The sequence below is a fragment of the Dermacentor albipictus genome, chromosome 2, assembly GCF_038994185.2.
Source record: "Dermacentor albipictus isolate Rhodes 1998 colony chromosome 2, USDA_Dalb.pri_finalv2, whole genome shotgun sequence".
In the NCBI taxonomy this organism is placed as follows: Eukaryota; Metazoa; Arthropoda; class Arachnida; order Ixodida; family Ixodidae; genus Dermacentor; species Dermacentor albipictus.
In genome coordinates, this window is record NC_091822.1 from 101,718,063 (window position 1) to 101,736,368 (window position 18,306).

At 44.4% G+C, this 18,306-nt stretch overlaps 1 protein-coding gene and 1 long non-coding RNA gene across 5 annotated transcripts in view; one reads left to right on the forward strand and one right to left on the reverse strand.

The window, feature by feature from the left end:
* The window catches only part of mRpL51 (mitochondrial ribosomal protein L51), a 58,352-nt gene extending 41,395 nt beyond the window's left edge, over positions 1-16,957 (reverse strand). Inside the window, exons 1-2 of one of the 4 annotated variants that reach the window (XM_065444023.1) lie at positions 993-1,034; positions 854-907 (exon numbers count right to left, since the gene is read on the reverse strand). Coding sequence is in view for 1 of the 4 variants with exons in the window: in XM_065444021.2 (XP_065300093.1) it covers positions 16,841-16,928 (88 nt within the window). In the remaining 3 variants the exon portion in view is untranslated. Of the gene's footprint in view, positions 1-853; positions 1,114-16,840 lie in introns of those variants that run through there. The other 3 variants (XM_065444021.2, XM_065444024.1, XM_065444022.1) reach the window with 3 other exon arrangements.
* Positions 7,747-18,303, forward strand: LOC135911680 (uncharacterized). Its single transcript, XR_010567416.1, has 3 exons — positions 7,747-7,959; positions 12,182-12,259; positions 18,163-18,303. It is a non-coding gene; the product is annotated as an uncharacterized lncRNA (long non-coding RNA).
* The last annotated feature ends 3 nt before the right edge of the window (positions 18,304-18,306 follow it).

The following is an 18,306-nucleotide window of genomic DNA, read 5'->3' on the forward strand; positions in this document are numbered from 1 at the left end:
TCTTGAAGAATGTGGAAAAACTAAAGGAAGCTCAACATCGTAAAAGAGCGTAAAACAGGTCGAAACAAACTGATCTAAAACAAGTTTGCACTTGCACATCGAAACGAAACAGTCGCTGAAAGTGAACATTCGGCGATCTGAAATACGCGTACGCACTAAGCAATAAACTTGAGACTCATTCTAAATTGGTGATGGCCTTAGCTAAAAAGGAAATCCTTTTGCCTCCACATTTGTTTTCAAATCTCATGCCGTGTATACTAAGGGAAAATACAGGCTAGCGGAGGGGAGCAGTGGAGGCGAGCAGAATGTGCAGGGGAGCAGATAGAAGGTAAGTGCTTTAACGCATCTCCTGTGTGCACCGCGGCATGAATAATGAATTATCAATTATAATGTTGCTCTTTTTTTTCCTATTCATATTACTCTGTTGGACCTAAACTGTTTCTACTTAGAAAGTTGTACAATGATTCTTGTAGTTAATCCACGTATATTTGTAATATATGCTATGCATGTGTAATCCATGCTATTGATATTTGTGTATAGTATATCTTATGATACGCTACCTCACCGTTGAGCAATGTATGGGTGACAGGGCCTTAGTCAGGCAGACAATGTTCTGCCTTTAGCCTTGCCATCCAAGACCTTCACTGCGTCTAAATCAATGATGAATAAAATAAGTAAAGTTACGAAAGCTGCGACCACACAACTGACGAACTCAGAGCGAATCATTTTGCTCAGTCCGCAAGTAAACACAAATCAAGCGGATAATAGAAGGTTAGGTTACGTCCTAAACTAGAGCGTACTGGAGAAGCATAGAAAGGTACGGCGCGTGGTAATTCAGCAGGATGGCTGTTACCTCAATACCTGTCCCTTGCGTTGCTGCCGATCACAGCCACCACCGGTAGCAATTCTACAACGTTGGAGGGCAAGCCACACACAATCAACACCAACAATTTTAGATATAAAACCGTTGATTCACACACATGGTCACGCACCGGCTAATACGTGCGTCCTGCTCGTCCCATGTGCGTCCCCTCTTGAAGGAATGATGATGATGGGAGATGATTTCAACTGATTCTAGCCAAGCTAAATCCATAAAAAGCATGACCTTTGAGATCTCTGTTCGTTTCCCAGGAGCAGCCGTATCTGGGGCACATATAATTCCACCTACAGCTGTGATAGCAAATACGCATGTAAAGAAATCACTTGGTTCTTGGTATTAGATCCTAATATATTTACAGTATGTGCTGTGTCATAGATGGTCTCTTTGACGTCACGTTTTGCTAGTCCCTGTTGTTGCCAATCTTTGGCTCCTTGCGGTTTTACATAGCGTTGTCTCTCAACCTTGCTTTGATAACTTGCTACTAACGGTAGTATTAGTCCAGGCTCTTGTCTACCCACGCCTTTGAAGCCCTAAGAACGACCTCGGCTTTTAGCTGTGCAGGTCGTTCCGCTTGTCTGAATTCGGGCGAAGAAATCATGGCCCGAAAGCATGGCCTCCGAGAGTACAAGTTCTATTATCTCTCAAGGCCGTTCGGCGTCAGAGTGAGGAATGGGTGAGTGCCGAACTAGATGCCGCGCTGTTTCAACCGGCAAACGCTGCTATCTTAGATGTCATGTAAAACCTACAAAGCACTCCGAAATTGGTCGCAGTAATATAAAGTTTGACGTAACCTATGTTTTAATCCTACAATTCCGTTCATCAGCTCGTTTGCTACAGCGAGCATTGCAAGTCATATGACTGCAACGCTAAACAACTCCTACATTTATTATAGCACAATTAATGGTGCTACCGTGATTGCGAAATTGAAATTAAACGATCTTACGAACAGCATTAAGATAAGAATAATTCCAGATCTTCACCACATACGCAATAAAGGCAATAACGGCCTGCAACCGTTGTCTTGTGTACCTGAAGAAGTTTAACACGCAGGTAGCTTGTGTCTCCAATGGGCTACGTCGTCAACAATGTACTTATTAAATGTATTTTCTCATTCCTTTTTGTGTTTTTGGTCATAAATATATTTATCCTATGTATATTTATGTTATTTACCGCAGGAATTCTTCTGCAGCGTATAGAACAAAAATAGCGCAAGAAACGTCGGACAAGAAAGAGCAATCGAGACAAATAGACAGAGCCTTAGAACTACAGGTTTATTTTTTTACGACGCAACACATTTGCGCCGAAGGAACTGGGGTACAGGGCTTAGGTCGATAACTGAGGTTAAGGAGCGTTCATCAGTGCAACAGAGTAAAAGTCAAGGCAAGCAAGTTTGCGCCGTGCGACAGGAAACGCGCGACGATGTTTGTTCCGCAAGTGGCTTGCGACCGTTGGTAGGTCGGGAAAGCCCCAGAGCAGTGCTCAAGTGGCGGCCTCAGAGGAAGCGCAACCTTCATGAAGTTCGTCCTAAATAAGTATACAGCACACCTGCTCTAGAACTGTCGCTCCTGTGGATGCTGCCCGTGTTGGATGGTGGGACTCCCATTTTGTTAGGACACCAGGTGCACTCAGTAGGTTTTCGAAGCCTACGCAACACACTGTAAAGAGGACACCACTGAGCAAGCCGTCACTTATGCTGTCTCAGGAAGGGTTCACCTACTTGGACAATTAATTCACTTGTTTCTGGTAGTTTTCGTTTTCTTTTGGCTTCCCTAATCTTGAGACCCATCCTCCGACCTTCACTCGCCAGCGCCCCTTAGGCGCGTCGCCGTCAATCTCCCTTCTCGTCGCGGGTCGTCTAATATAGGCAATCACTGCTGTTTGCTGTGGCGTTTACTCGTCTCCCTCAGCCCTGTACAGGACAGGACAGGAGGCGTCCTCACTTGACCGCCACTGAGGTGACCCATCCCCCCCACGCTCCACCCCCACGCACACGTCCCACTTCTGATATTATCATCTTCAGAGCTGCGGCCGTACGTAAACGTCGAGTAATTATTTTTTATTGACAGCAAATGCAGCGTGCCGCTTCAAGTTCAGGAAACATAAAAGTACAGCACGGTTTCTTTATAATAATTTATTGCTAGTCATTTCATCCGATTCTTCTATACGCGCATATGGCGATCCACAGATCCGCGCAAATCGACTCGCCTTTGTGGCGTGCCCTTTTTCTGCGGATTCGACGGCCACCCGTATATGTTGATGTGCAATAGGTGCCCACAGTTTTGCAACCTGAAAAGAAATAAACCAATACAATTATATACATATCCTCAAAGGGCTCGCTTTGTTGCGAGCGCTACAAGCACTGACCACGACGACTTAGCTGAAACAGTTAGAGCAATTGCTAAGCTACTAACCTCTAGTGTTAAAGTCATTCCTACTACGGTTATCGCGATGTCACTCTTTAGCGGAAATATCGCGCGCATTCGTTATAACGAGCGCAACATGTGTGCACGCGCGCTTTGCACACTAAATGCCCACGTGAGTCCCTAGCAAAACAGTAACAAACACGTATTGTCAACCGTTCTGTTGGCCCGGAACAGGTGATCTTAGGAGGAAGAGGATAGTGAGGGAGAATCAAATATTCAATCCTTGTTAATCACCGAAGCCCACAAATACAGTAAAGCTTTAACAAATACGTCTGCGATGTGCGAATTCACTCCTAAAGTGTCTGCGTCAAAGACCCACATTTACTAGACGCCGTAGGCAGGTATGGTTTTGCCCAAAAATATCGAAGACTCTAGAACGTGCTGCTCTAACTTAAGAGTGAGGTGGCCTATAGATTTAATCACATGACCTTTAATATATGTTGTATAACAATATGAGAAATGTACCTTTTTCGCACCACACATGAATATCTGTACTCCCAGAGACTTCATTCCGCTGTTTCCCTATGACAAAATTAACTTCTATCATTGGTCCGAATTGCAATATACAGTAGTGAACAAGTAGTGCACAGTACACAGAAGTGAACGAAAACATTATATTTTACATTTGAGTCCCATACGCTAAACTGCCCCAAATTTTGTTACTGCATAATACCTGACTATTAGCGTGGGGAATAGTTTATCGAACACGCACTGCCACCGTACTTTATTCACATCCCATAACCCGTCTACCGTATTTTAAAAGATAGCAGAGATGTATCAAGAGCAAACCGTAAGATTAACCGGTAGAGAAAACACGTGCGATCTCCTGACATAAATTTGAATGATAGGTCGTAGATTAGCCGGAAAAAAATGTTTCACTAGCTACTACACGTTTAATGCACAGCAAGATATCACACGATGACAAAGAAAAAAAAAAACGCGCGTGCGCATTCACGTGCACAAGAACTCTCAAAGGGGCAGCAGTCAGCACCACGAAAATAACAAGGTACAAAGTGGAGCTTTATGGCATAACAAAATGGTATCCTTCTCTGCCCTCTTGGCTGTTTCATAGATATAGAGGTATATAATGCGCCGAAATATGTGCAAAGGCTATATCTTCAAGAAACGAAAGGCTTGGCAGTTAAATATGACGAGCAGAGTGCGATTTTTAAGGGAAAATCTTGATTTAAGGACCGTGCATACATTGAAGATGCATCATTCTACATCGCACGATGCATGTCTATACTATTTCGTGACTCGGAAGGTTCGCTGCGCATATGTTTATTGAACTTAACAAAGGCTTGTTGGGCGTACCTGTTGCCAGCGTGTCCTACTTCTTGCACTTGCCGCAAGGGCATCCTCCCGACGCGCACTTGCACTGCGTCGTGCAAACGCACTTGGGGTCTGCGGGAAGAGAGAAAGCAAACGAACAGAGACGAAGTACGGGTGATCAGAGAAATGTGTACAGCGGGATTTTATTCAACACGTAGCATCGAGACCAAGATTTGCTGATTGGGCCAAAAGGTCGTGGGCTACAGAAAGGCTCTCGATTAATTTCCACCACCTGAAATTCTTTAACGCGCACCCAAAAAGTGGTAGAGAAGCGTTTTTGTATTCCCCATGCATGGAAGCCCTATTGGACAGGGGCAAAGTAAAAGCTACGTGCCGTAACAGCTTGCGATGAAATCGGAGGAGATTAGGGCCTCGAATAATTTACGTGACCACCGCGAAAAAAGCAGACACTCATGTAACGCTCATGAAATCATTCTAAATCTGAATTGATTTAACGTGGAAAGTCAATTCTACATCTTTCTTTTTATGATTGCAATTACGGGAAAGGAAAACGAAAAAAAAAGGGCGATGAAGCTAGGGAACGAAGCCAACAAAGTTCATATGATGTATTTAGAATCTGCAAGGCGCAATTTGCGGATTTGCGTCCTCTGCCCAGTGTCTGTTACTTTATTTCAATATTAAATGGCATCGCTACCGTTTCCCCGGAGACTTTTGTGCAGTCATGTAAGCCTGTCACGTAACACTGAATTTTTAGCGAGCGCTGCTCATGGTTATAGCGGCTACTAGTTTTATCAATCAAATGTGGTTATATTCCCTAAAGTAGCTATGAAGTACTCGACTGGAATTAACAGGCACACGTACTCTTCGCTTCCATTCCCTTGACTACGTAGGACAAAGCAAAAGAAAAGACGACAATTAACGGTTATCTAAAAATAACCTATTCCGTTCTCATTGAATTTCATTTGTGCAAGTGAATAAGGGCTGCCTTCTTTTAGATATTTTCTTAAAACCTATTGTTGTTCAAGTATGCATATACATCATGTACTAGTACAAACGCCTTTCTCGCGTATGTGTGAAAAGATTGGACGCTCTGTTAGGTTCACAGCGCATATATTTGTTCAGGCAAGCACGCCATACAGCTGGTGACGTTCTGTAGTACTCGCTACTGCCGCTATCACCGCTGCTGATGTTCGGTTAGGTAGCCCACCCATATATTACAGTTGTATCCGGTGCCCTCCACGGCGTTAGATATGACTGGGACAAGAAAGCGTTTCACAGCGATGTGCGAGGACCTCGTGCGACTCGCCTTCAGGATCCAAGACCATGTACACGATCCGCGACGCTATATCCAGGCTTCTAATTACCTTCTTCAGCATGTTTCTTCGAATTTTGGGCTGGCAAGTTGGGGGTGCGGCTCTTACGCAAGGACCGCTAATAATCGAGCATATATATATATATATATATATATATATATATATATATATATATATATATATATATATATATATATATATATATATATATATATATATATATATATATATATATATATATATATATCGCGCTTTCAAGTGAGCAATACACCTGTAGACATAGTGACTTTTTGCGTAAGCCGAAAATTCCTATGTCCCACAGGTTCGTTTCAGATGTTCTAACAGTTAGTGGTTTTACGCAACTGTGATACATGCGTACTTCTTTTGTGCTTATTTACTTATTCTTAAGATTTGTGCTTCAACTTATTTGAAGCTTAGCGATTTTTATCAACTGTTGTAAGAATGAAAGTACCACAAATCAATATTTTCCATCCTACAATTAGCACTATTCCGCTTTTTGTCCTAAATGCAACCCATTTCGATGAAATGCTTTAGCGGTAGTGCAATGAAAGCGTTTCTCCGTTTCACATTGCAATGTAAAAGGGCAGCCAGAGTTGGCCCCAGACTAAAAGCATTCCTTCAATTAAAGAGGTCGATCTATAAAGTAACTTACCTCCACACTTGCAGGCACGGTCCATGGTTCTCCTTGCTGTTGGATGTCTCCCGGATCTTCCTTTGGCGTTGGCTCCGTTGGCTCCTTGCTGGCGGTACTCTTTTGAACAGCGCGCGGCGTCTTTTATGGGCCATATCAGGCCAGCGAGGAGCCGTGTGAAAAAGGCAGTTGATTGGCTCTCCCTGCAGTGGGGCCGTGTGCACGGGGAACGTGCCACGCGCAAAAGGTTTCAGCCAATGGGGAGAGCGAGTTCGACGGCGGCGCGTCTCGAGGCGCGGTTGCGATAGATGAGAAACCTAGTTAGTGAAGCCACTCGGTGCATCCAGCTGAACGATGCCCTTGAAATCCAAGATTACCGTCGCTGCGATGCCGATCTCAGAGGAGGTCCACTGCCGTTACAGAGAAACGCTACAGCGTTCCGCGCAATGATTCGATATCGTATACGTGTTCTGGTAAAGTTTCATGGACAACAGCGCATAGAGCAAGCATTCTACCTTTCCCTTTAATATACCATATATTACAGAGGTCAGGCAATGGTGGCCCGCTGTTTTTCGGATAATTAGGGTGTTAATTGCGCAACACGTCATATTCATAATTTAATGGGGAAAGGGATAACCCAATTCGTGCCAACGTTTTTACAGGAGCCATTGCCCAAGACCTCCTTTCTCGACGAAGGGAAATTGTCGCTTTGTCCCCACCTTCCAAGTTTCCTCTTTGCGTTTTCATCTTCGAAAACCCTTTCATCAGCTTTGGAATTTCTCGTTTTACATATGCGGCGTGAGAATAATTGAAATAAGAAATTGTTCGATTCAATCCTCAGCAAGGTCAAACCGTTAAATACTTGTGGGAAGAAATCAGCCTCTAGGTCGAAAAGATTTTCCCATTTTCTTCCTATTCTATTTATTTCGCTGTTGGAGTATTCATACAAAACTTCAGAAGGTGTAGATAAAGAAGAGAAAAACATAATCTTGGTGACACCAATCTTGAACAGTTGTCGAAACTCTTGCGCCGCCTTCCAGTTTTTGACAAGCGCGACACTTACGGCAAAGTCAGCCGTTTTGTGTCTAATGTGGCCGAAGAGTGGTTTCACTTAATAAATTTCTTATGCAAGGTTATTTATACGTTCGTGTCTTTCCATGCTATCAGGCAATGGCCGATATTTTCGCGCACGGCACGCAACAACACACGGCGCCTGTGACGTGGAACCAATAGCGTGCCTTTTGCACGCGGCTCCCGGTTTGCGCAAGAACGAGTACAAAAAACGCGGCGCGCAGTTCAAAAGCAGCGTCGGGAAAGCGCTCGCGCCATTTGCTCGAATCGGCGAATGAACACCACCGTCTACTCCGAAGGCCATGGACCGCGCTTGCAAATGCGAAGGTGAGTTTCAAAATTTGTGACGTTTATTCGTAGCGATTTGTATACGTGTTTTACACTGTCGCTGTCCGTTATTATTTTTTCTTGCGCTGAATGGCTAAAATGATATATTAACATCCCGACCTTTACATTATTTCAAGTATTGACTTTTTCTCTGCCTTCCTAATATTATATTCCTCAAGCAATTCGGCAGCTGTAATCTTCTCTGAAGGCGACCTGCTGTGAACTTTTGTAGCCTGAATAAAACATGGTGCTTGAGCGAATATAGCATGATGTCACGTTAGAACTCAACCGTGGTGCAAAATGAGCTGCAGCACTATTAAGCATTGAGCAAGAATGCTCAAAAGTTGGCGTGCGAGAAGAAATCTGGCTACATATGTGAAAAATTGCACTAAGTTGTACTGTTAGCGAGGAACGTGGTTGCGCATTTTTTGTCGCATCAACATCATGCGTACTTTTGATGGGTTATTTTGAGTCTGCAAGTACATTAGGGGGCGTTTATTTGCCTTTAGCGATTGCGAACAGGCGTATTTTGATTACGACTTGGTCTTAGAAGGGAAAAGAAAAAGAAAATCTGTTGACGAATTAAATGCAAGATGCTCCGGACAGGCCGCCATAGGAATCTGAACCTGGCAACGTTTAACGTTAGAACGTTATCTAGTGAGGCGAGTCTAGCAGTGTTATTGGAGGAATTAGAGGGTAGTAAATGGGATATAATAGGGCTCAGTGAGGTTAGGAAGACAAAAGAATCATATACAGTGCTAAAAAGAGGGCACGTACTGTGCTACCGGGGCTTAGCTGAGAGACGAGAACTAGGAGTCGGATTCCTGATTAATAAGGAAATAGCTGGTAACATACAGGAATTCTATAGCATTAACGAGAGGGTGGCAGGTCTTGTTGTGAAACTTAATAAGAGGTACAAATTGAAGGTGGTACAAGTCTATTCCCCTACATGCAGTCATGATGACCAGGAAGTCGAAAGCTTCTATGAAGACGTGGAATTGGCGATGGGTAAAGTCAAAACAAAATACACTATACTGATGGGCGACTTCAGTGCCAGGGTAGGCAAGAAGCAGGCTGGAGACAAGTCAGTGGGGAAATATGGCATAGGCTCTAGGAATAGCAGAGGGGAGTTATTAGTAGAGTTTGCAGAACAGAATAATATGCGGATAATGAATACCTTTTTCCGCAAGCGGGTTAGTCGAAAGTGGACGTGGAGGAGCCCGAATGGTGAGACTAGAAATGAAATCGACTTCATACTCTGCACGAACCCTGGCATCATACAAGATGTCGACGTGCTCGGCAAGGTACGCTGCAGTGACCATAGGATGGTAAGAACTCGAATTAGCCTAGACTTGAGGAGGCAACAGAAGAAACTGGTACACAAGAAGCCAATCAATGAGTTAGCGGTAAGAGGAAAACTAGAGGAATTCCGCATCAAGCTACAGAACAGGTATTCGGCTTTAACTCAGAAAGAGGACCTTAGTGTTGAAGCAATGAATGACAATCTCATGGGCATCATTAAGGAGTGCACAATAGAAGTCGGTGGTAACGCCGTTAGACAGGAAACCAGTAAGCTATCGCAGGAGACAAAAGATCTGATCAAGAAACGCCAATGCATGGAAGCCTCTAACCCTACAGCTAGAATAGAACTGGCAGAACTTTCTAAGTTAATCAACAAGCGTAAGACAGCGGACATCAGGAACTATAATATGGATAGAATTGAACAGGTTCTCAGGAACGGAGGAAGCCTAAAAACAGTGAAGAAGAAAATAGGAATAGGCAAGAATCAGATGTGTGCGTTGAGAGACAAAGCCGGCAATATCGTTACTAATATGGATGAGATAGTTCAAGTGGCTGAGGAGTTCTACAGAGATTTATATAGTACCAGTGGCACCCACGACGATCGTGGAAGCGAAAATAGCCTAGAGGAATTCGAAATCCCTCAGGTAACGCCAGAAGGAGTAAAGAAAGCCTTAGGAGCTATGCAAAGGGGGAAGGCAGCTGGGTAGGATCAGGTAACAGCAGATTTGTTGAAGGATGGTGGTCAGATTGTTCTAGAGAAACTGGCCACCCTGTATACGCAATGCCTCATAACCTCGAGCGTACCGGAATCTTGGAAGAACGCTAACATAATCCTAATCGATAAGAAAGGGGACGCCAAACACTTGAAAAATTATAGACCGATCAGCTTACTGTCCGTCGCCTACAAAGTATTTACTAAGGTAATCGCAAATAGAATCAGGAACACCTTAGACTTCTGTCAACCAAAGGACCAGGCAGGATTCCGTAAAGGTTACTCAACAATAGACCATATTCACACTATCAATCAGGTGATAGAAAAATGTGCAGAATATAACCAACCCTTATATATAGCTTTCATTGATTACGAGAAAGCGTTTGATTCAGTCGAAACCTCAGCAGTCATGGAAGCATTATAGAATCAGGGTGGAGATGAGCCATATGTAAAAATACTGGAAGATATCTATAGCGGCTCGACAGCCACCGTAGTCCTACACAAGGAAAGCAACAAAATCCCAATAAAGAAAGGCGTCAGACAGGGAGATACGATCTCTCCAATGCTATTCACCGCATGTTTACAGGAGGTATTCAGAGACCTGGAGTGGGAAGAATGGAGGATAAAAGTTGATGGAGAATACCTTAGCAACTTGCGATTCGCTGATGATATTGCCTTGCTTAGTAACTCAGGAGACCAATTGCAATGCATGCTCACTGACCTGTAGAGGCAAAGCAGAAGGGTGGGTCTGAAAATAAATCTGCAGAAAACTAAAGTAATGTTTAACAGTCTCGGAAGAGAACATCAGTTTACGATAGGTAGCGAGGCACTGGAAGTGGTAAGGGAATACATCTACTTAGGGCAGGTAGTGACCACGGATCCGGATCATGAGACTGAAATAACCAGAAGAATAAGAATGGGCTGGGGTGCGTTTGGCAGGCATTCTCAAATCATGAACAGCAGGTTGCCACTATCTCTCAAAAGGAAAGTGTATAACAGCTGTGTGTTGCCAGTATTCACATATGGGGCAGAAACCTGGAGGCTTACGAAAAGGGTTCTGCTGAAATTGAGGACGACGCAACGAGCTATGGAAAGAAGAATGATCGGTGTAACGTTAAGGGATAAGAAAAGAGCAGACTGGGTGAGGCAACAAACGCGGGTAAATGACATCTTAGTTGAATTAAAGAAAAAGAAGTGGACATGGGCCGGACATGTAATGAGGAGGGGAGATAACCGATGGTCATTAAGGGTTACGGACTGGATTCCAAGGGAAGGGAAGCGTAGCAGGGGGCGGCAGAAAGTTAGGTGGGCGGATGACATTAAGACGTTTGCAGGGACAACATGGCCACAATTAGCACATGACCGGAGTAGTTGGAGAAGTATGGGAGAGGCCTTTGCCCTGCAGTGGGCGTAACTAGGCTGATGATGATGATGATGATGCTTAGTGCCATGCCCGTAATGACCATCTTCGTTACTCCACTACATCCAGCTACTACCATTTTATTTATTTGTTTATTTATTTATTTGTTTGTTTATGAATACTGCCAATCTCACAAGAAATCATAGCAGGGAGGGCACATAATGTATGCTGTGTAAGCTTCTATAGATGAAACATTAAAAAAAAACAAATAAATACAGTATTACAAAACTGTACATCAGGTGAAGTGGAATAAAAACGTAACAAATTTTAAAAAAATGCAAATGCATACAAGTTCATAAAACACAGTATTATTAGTGTTGAGCACCGCAAGCATTTGCAGCACAATACCGGGTAGTACAACGAGATGATTGTGACGAAACTATGAATTAAGATTGCAGACATTTATGCAATAAAAAAAATGTACAAAATGGATATTGCCATGTAAGTATAGAAATACGCAGCTTAGCGATACGATAACACTCATGCTATCACGTTATCGACATTGGAATTCAGCTAAGTACAATATAGGACATTTTATGAATTTAACGGCTGCGCGCCTTCTTCGGAATTACGTAATATAAAAAGCACGAAAACCGCAGTTTAATCGTTAGTGGCCGGACAATATGCCTGTCTAAACCAAATGCTACGAAATAAACAGGGATTGCGTTTACGTAAGCATTTTTAAGAATTTTTAGCCTTCTCGTCGTGTATGACTGAATGATTTATTAATGAACAAGTGTCGAGTGTAACTCTTTGTTATTGATGATCGTCGGTCTCCATTCCTTCAGACCCCAAATTCACGTGCACCGAACACTGCAAGTGTACCACCAAGTGCAAGTAGCGGGACCGGAATGTGAAGCGAACAAGTGCGTAACGGCCTGTTGTTTAATTCTTCTGCGTCACATTATCTATATTGTTTGATATTACGTGCAAGAGAAGAAACACATTATAGCGATATTGGGCAGTGTACAATTAGCATTTAAACGTCTGATAGTGCTTGGGAGAACCTAGTTGACAGACTTCATGGTGGGCGCTCATTTAGTAGAAAGCAGTTTATGCCACCTTTGTGGGGGAGCCCGTGCATAAATATTCACAGTTTAATGTAAAGCACACGTTCAATAACAGGCTGCGTAAATTTTCTGTGCATTGCAGGTGAACTCGCTAGTTTTCTAATCGACCGTTGCCTGATACGAATGGTTGCCGCATAAGTGATTGCATGTTGTACGACGTGCACCTTCAACCTATAACGTCCCCGTCGCGCAGGACCATAATTTAAGAGAATGGCTGGTGTGAGAAAAAGCATTGCCTTCCGCTGTTGTGAAAACAAATTTAAGTGTCAAAGACATTAAGATAGGACGCTGATACATATAACGTGCCTCTCATTGCGCGAATGCTCGAGCGAATACTTGGAATTGATATTTATCGAATCACCTGTCATGCTTTCTTGGGCACTGGCACGCCGAATAAAAAGTGTCGTGATTCCCAATTTTGCTACTGTGTTTTTCACCGTCACTACAACGTGAAAGTATTATCGCTTATATCTTTGCCGCCGTACTACGCACTACTTGGCCGTCCAGCGCACTGACGATCGGGCCGGTAGGCTGGACCTTTCAGTCTCGTCCTGGGATTAGCCGGGTGCGCGTTTTATCGCGTCTTGTTGGACCCAATAAATGTTTATTCACTCACTCACTACCCACGTGTCTTACCTTGGTATCGGTGGGTGGAGCAAAGAAGCCGTTACTCGATCATCATGGGTCGCTTCGACAGATGGCGCTGTTGTCTCCCCGCACAAGACGCGATCGTAGCTAAATTTAGCCCTCGCGCTCGGAGTTCAGAGCGGCAAAGCAGGCCTGGTAAACTCCTCGGCTTCGGTGGCAGTAGAGTTACTCTATATGCTACCAAAGGTAGCGGAGTTGCGCGTCGGTCCACCATCTTGCCTGGGAAGCAACCAATCTGCAGGTCTGTAGATCTGAAGGTCGGACGATCGAATCCTGGACGGAGTTTTTTTGTATTTTTACGTTTTTTCCCTTTTCGTTATTGCACCAAAACGCTCTCTGTTGCTCTCGGTATTGAAATATACATATATTAGTCCAGACACCGCGTATTTAACGCACCAGAGCTGTATTTCGCACCAGTACCTAGCGCCTCCCAGCACGCCGCGCCTGCCCAGCGCCCCCGCATCAAGCGCGCGGCACTGGGCCCATAATCCGGCGCTGCACTGGATACTGGGTTTTGCAATAGGGATACCTGCTTATGTGCCAAAGCTCTCAACGTGTAGGCAGTCTAAAGATATTACTGGTGAATCAATGACCAGCCATTAGTATTCGACTCTGGTACCCCATTAGATTTGCAGTAGAAACATACCCACCTACTAGCAGGCACTGGATATCAGCCACACCTGCAAGTGCCACTTCATTATGTGCCTTTTCACTGCAGGGATTCCAAAAGTAACCTTCTGTAGGAGCTTAGTGCAAGTTTTTCTCTCACAGGATTGGCATGACTACATTATGGGTAATATAATGCAAAACACGTCAGTTTACCGTATGTTAAATAACGACATTCATTCCTCTTGCCTCCTGCTTCACGTAAGCAGTAGTAGATTAAATATCTTTACATAGCAGTAACCTCTTTTATGTTCAGAAACAACCCAAACAGTGCATTATCCTGAAAATGTCAGCTGGCTTCTTTATGACAGTTCTGTGAAAGCAGTGTGGTGCATGCGATCAAATGGGATTGAATAAAAGCTTTTCCGCTTTCAGAGCGATTCGTGCAGTTGGGAGCAGGACACTCGGACATTATATCATTCCGATAGGACTGCGATGACACTGCGATGAACCAACTGTCAGATGCGCTGCGCACGTTGTGTTGCTGCTCCGCAGCTAGCCCGCACGCGAACAGCGAACGCCAAGATTGGCCGGATTCACTTTGAATTTGACTGGCGATAACTTGTTTCAATCCAGTTCGCTGCAGCGGCGGCGTCGGGAAATACAAAAATTGGCCCGAGCATCTGCTTCTCCGCAATGCACGGTTGCTTGACTACCACGTGATGACGTTCTGCCAATAGAGGTGCTAGTGGCGTGATAAAAGAGACGCGCAACTCTGCTACCTTTGGTAGCATATAGAGTAACTCTAGGGGTTTTAGGTGGCTGTAGAGTCACTGGAAAAAATTCTAGGTGGCAGAGGTAATTTACGTCATCTACGAGGAGGGGGGGGAGCAGAAAATCCGTTTCCCTTGCATGGCCTCGTAAAGCTTTAACCTCGTAGACCGTCGCGCGCCCGCGCGCCGATTCAGATGGCCAAGCCCTCCCCCCAAAACGTCTCTCCCCTCGCCCTCCCTCATCACTCCCTTGTAACTCCCTCGCCTTCAACTGTCTCCGAGCGCGCCCCATGCTGCCCATGCGCGCCCGGCGGCCCGCCGCCAGCTTAGCCCGTTGCATGACGTTTCATGTTTCGTTATCTGCTGTTATCGGGAAACTTGCGCTGCTGTGCTTTGACCGGTGTGGGTAGTTTCGTCAGTTTCGCGGTCCCCGATAGCTGTGTGCTTGTGCTCCGCGATGTTTCACCCGTTTCACGACTCGTACCGCTCGTGCAACGTGCAGTGGTGCACGAATACCTCAAAAACAAGCCCTGCAAGGTTGTTCCGGGTGCCTAAAGACAACAGGTGAGCGCGAAGGACATCAGAAGGCGCATGTACACGAACACAGCCCTGTCCATGTGTGTGGTCCATGAGCCTCCGGACGTCGTTGCGCCTCCATTGTGCTACACTTCCCTCTTGCCGGTAGAGAAAGCTGACAAATAGATGTTCCTCCTCATTGTCACCTGGTCTATGACTTGCGTTTTTCTGTGCCAAGCCTAATTCTGCAACTTCAGTAACTCGCCCAGCTTTCTGTTCCACCCTCAGTGCTTTTTCTGTGTCACGTTCTACAAACGTACTTACTAACAGCTGAAAAATTACTGTTAGTTTTTGTGTATTATCTCAGTAATCGCCGATGGGAAAACCGCGCGAGCAACCTTCATGTGTAGGCATAATACGCTTTCTTCTTCTGGGCACCACTAGCATTGCAAGTGTCCTAAATGCAGATTTTTGCAGTTCGTGTTTATTATACAAAGGAGTGCCTAGTACGTACGACTTAGTGCCTAAAGTGACGTAATTTTACTGCTAAGCATTGCCTTTGAGGTGAAAGGAAAGTGTTGTTGGCTTATTTCACCTTTTGCTATTTTACTATTTATTGAAGAATAGGCCTTTCTCCGAATGATTTCTATTTGCTGCTGCAAAAGCCGACTACCATCTGTTCCCCCTTGCCACCGTTACTCAAGTTGTGGCCAAGTGCACAATAATGGGATAATGTGTATTTCAGTTCTTAGTACAATGTTATTTTTGTTCTGCCATGTCTTCTGCATTCGGTTCAGTAGTCATGGAGATGTCACGCATTTCATATGCTTTCGTGCAGGTTTATAAGTACGCTCTTGTTTGTTTGTTTTTTGGTATGGCTGTCAATCAATCCGCATTTTATTCTATTTTTTAGGTATTGTGCGTGTCATTGTTTTTGCCATTAACAGTGAGTTTTCCCTTTAGTTGTCATGACTGTCATACAAGTCGTCCAGTTTTGTGCCATATCTTAGTGCATATATCAGACGCTCATCTACACTTCGGTCTTGAGGGCGTTATATAAAAATCTTGTTTTTTTATATGTGTGTGTACATGAAACGGCCTTCACATTTTCCAGCGCTTTTTTTGTTATTTCACTGTCTAACTTTTGTGTTTAGTACACTTGTTTATGTCATGCACCTTTCACTTTTGTTCATTTTTTGAGCGTGTATCACACCACGTTATAAGAAATTGGTGTCGTCACATAGTCGTACCAGCATTGGCTTTATAAAAAAAAAACAAAGAGAAAGAAACAGAACTTTGACCGCAATTTTCTCTTCCAATAATCGACCACTTACCGCAAAATTGACGCAAGTGGAGTTTTGAAAGAATACCTTAGTCTCAGCTCATTTAAGTTTTCTTTTTATTAGTCCTTCAATATTTCTTTTTAGTGCTCGTTTAGGGAGACGGAGAGACTTGGACGTTTCTCGGTTGGGCGTCGACACTTTGCTTCGGCGCCGATATGCAAGTCCAGATTTTGTCATGAGCGCATTCATTCTGCTTTTTTCCTTTAACTGCGGCCTTTGCACGTTGAATTATCTGCAGTTAAATTCAGTAGTTTCGCGCGCCAAAACCACGAATAGGGCATGTCAGCAGTGGGGGGAGTCTGAATTAACTTTGACCCCCTGGGGTCCCTTGACGTGCACCCAGTGCGCATCAGACGAACTCTATTGCACTCCGCACCCATCGAAAGGTGGCCGCCGTGGCCGGGCTCGCACCGGTGACCTCGGGCTCAGCAGCCACTGAGATACCATTGCATACGCACATACGTACCAAAACATACGTACAAAATACGTACCAGCTAAGGTTTCGAATGCGCGAGGAGGTGCACACATCGCTCTCGCTGTTGGCACACTCAACATCGTCGTTGCCGCCGTTGCCGCCATCGCTTTCCGTATCGGCTGTCGCTTCGAACATGCACGGCGAAACTCAGCTGTGAAGCCAGACCAGAACAGCGTGCTACGCTCTGAAATGGCGGCGCGACCGGCGATCCCCGTGAATGACGTCACAGCGGTCCCGACCAATCACGGGCAACAGCGGCGTTCGCGCGATGCCCTGAGGCGCTGGTGCCCGTTTTCTTGCAAAAAACAGCCGCTTGCGTTTGTTTCCGCCCTTTTTAAACAAGAGATTCGTGTTCAGTGGACTCAAAAGTGTAGAATGCCGCAGGGAGCTCATTTTTTTTTCGAAAAGTGTTTCAGCTTCCCTTTAAGTCTGTACTCTACAATCACCCCTAGGTGCACATATCGGGGTTGTTTTTATTCTATGCTGTTGAGAACAGTAAAATTGATTCGATGTGCACTGAAATTTGCGACGTCTTGTTCTTGGGCAAGTTTGTTGATATTTGTTTAAGCCATTGTACAGCAAATAAAACAAATATATTCAAACAGATGTCTGGAAACCAATAATCTTTGCTTGCAGGTTGTGCACAGTGAAGAAAAAAGAATAGGAAAACCGAACCTCGCTTACAAATTCGCAGACAGACATATATCTTTGACGCAACTCGTGCCTCATCTTTTCAGTGAATATCGTCTTTTCATGTTTTCAGCGAGCGGAAAAGGAAATGTTTTTCTTACCATTTGCGCGGATCGTGAGTTTAAACATTTGCGTTGCAAAATAATGTGGCCGCCAGCAACGTCTTTGCGAGGGCTGGCACAAACAATCATATGCAAGGTATTATAGAAGTCAGACAAAGGAAGGTAACAGCTGTGGCTAATGTAGCAGTGCCGATCATAAAAGAATTTTCGTTGAACCCTTGAGCTGCAGCCGAATTTTGTACTATTTGCGCTGCTAAAAATGCGGCTGCGCTGCGGTGCGTTCTGAGGCCAGATTGATTTTTAGGTACAAAGGCAAGGCAGCGCGTGAGATTGAAGAAGCATTTTCCATAAGCAAGTCAGTTGAAATGCGCGTTGTTGACCATCTGTCCCGTTGTGTGCCTCAAAGTATCTGTATGGGCATTGTTGAAGGCTGTTTTGCCGCTTCCTACTTTCGCCTGCAATTGAGTAACTTGTTTTGATCGCAGAGTGCATATATAGTTGTTTGATTTTAGTTAAAACTTCAGTTGATAACCCGCACTGTGTCAGTCTTCCTTACCTTCATAAAAGCTTTTCTTTGTTTTTTTAGGCACCGCTCGCTTCTGGAAGCCAGTGCCAAGTCACGCAGCAAAGCATCCTTCTGAATTTTGTGTTTAGCTGTAATACAAACAGGCAGTGAACCACTTAATGTGAAATTTTCTTCGTGCCGCACAGTGTAAATAAAGCAAAAAGA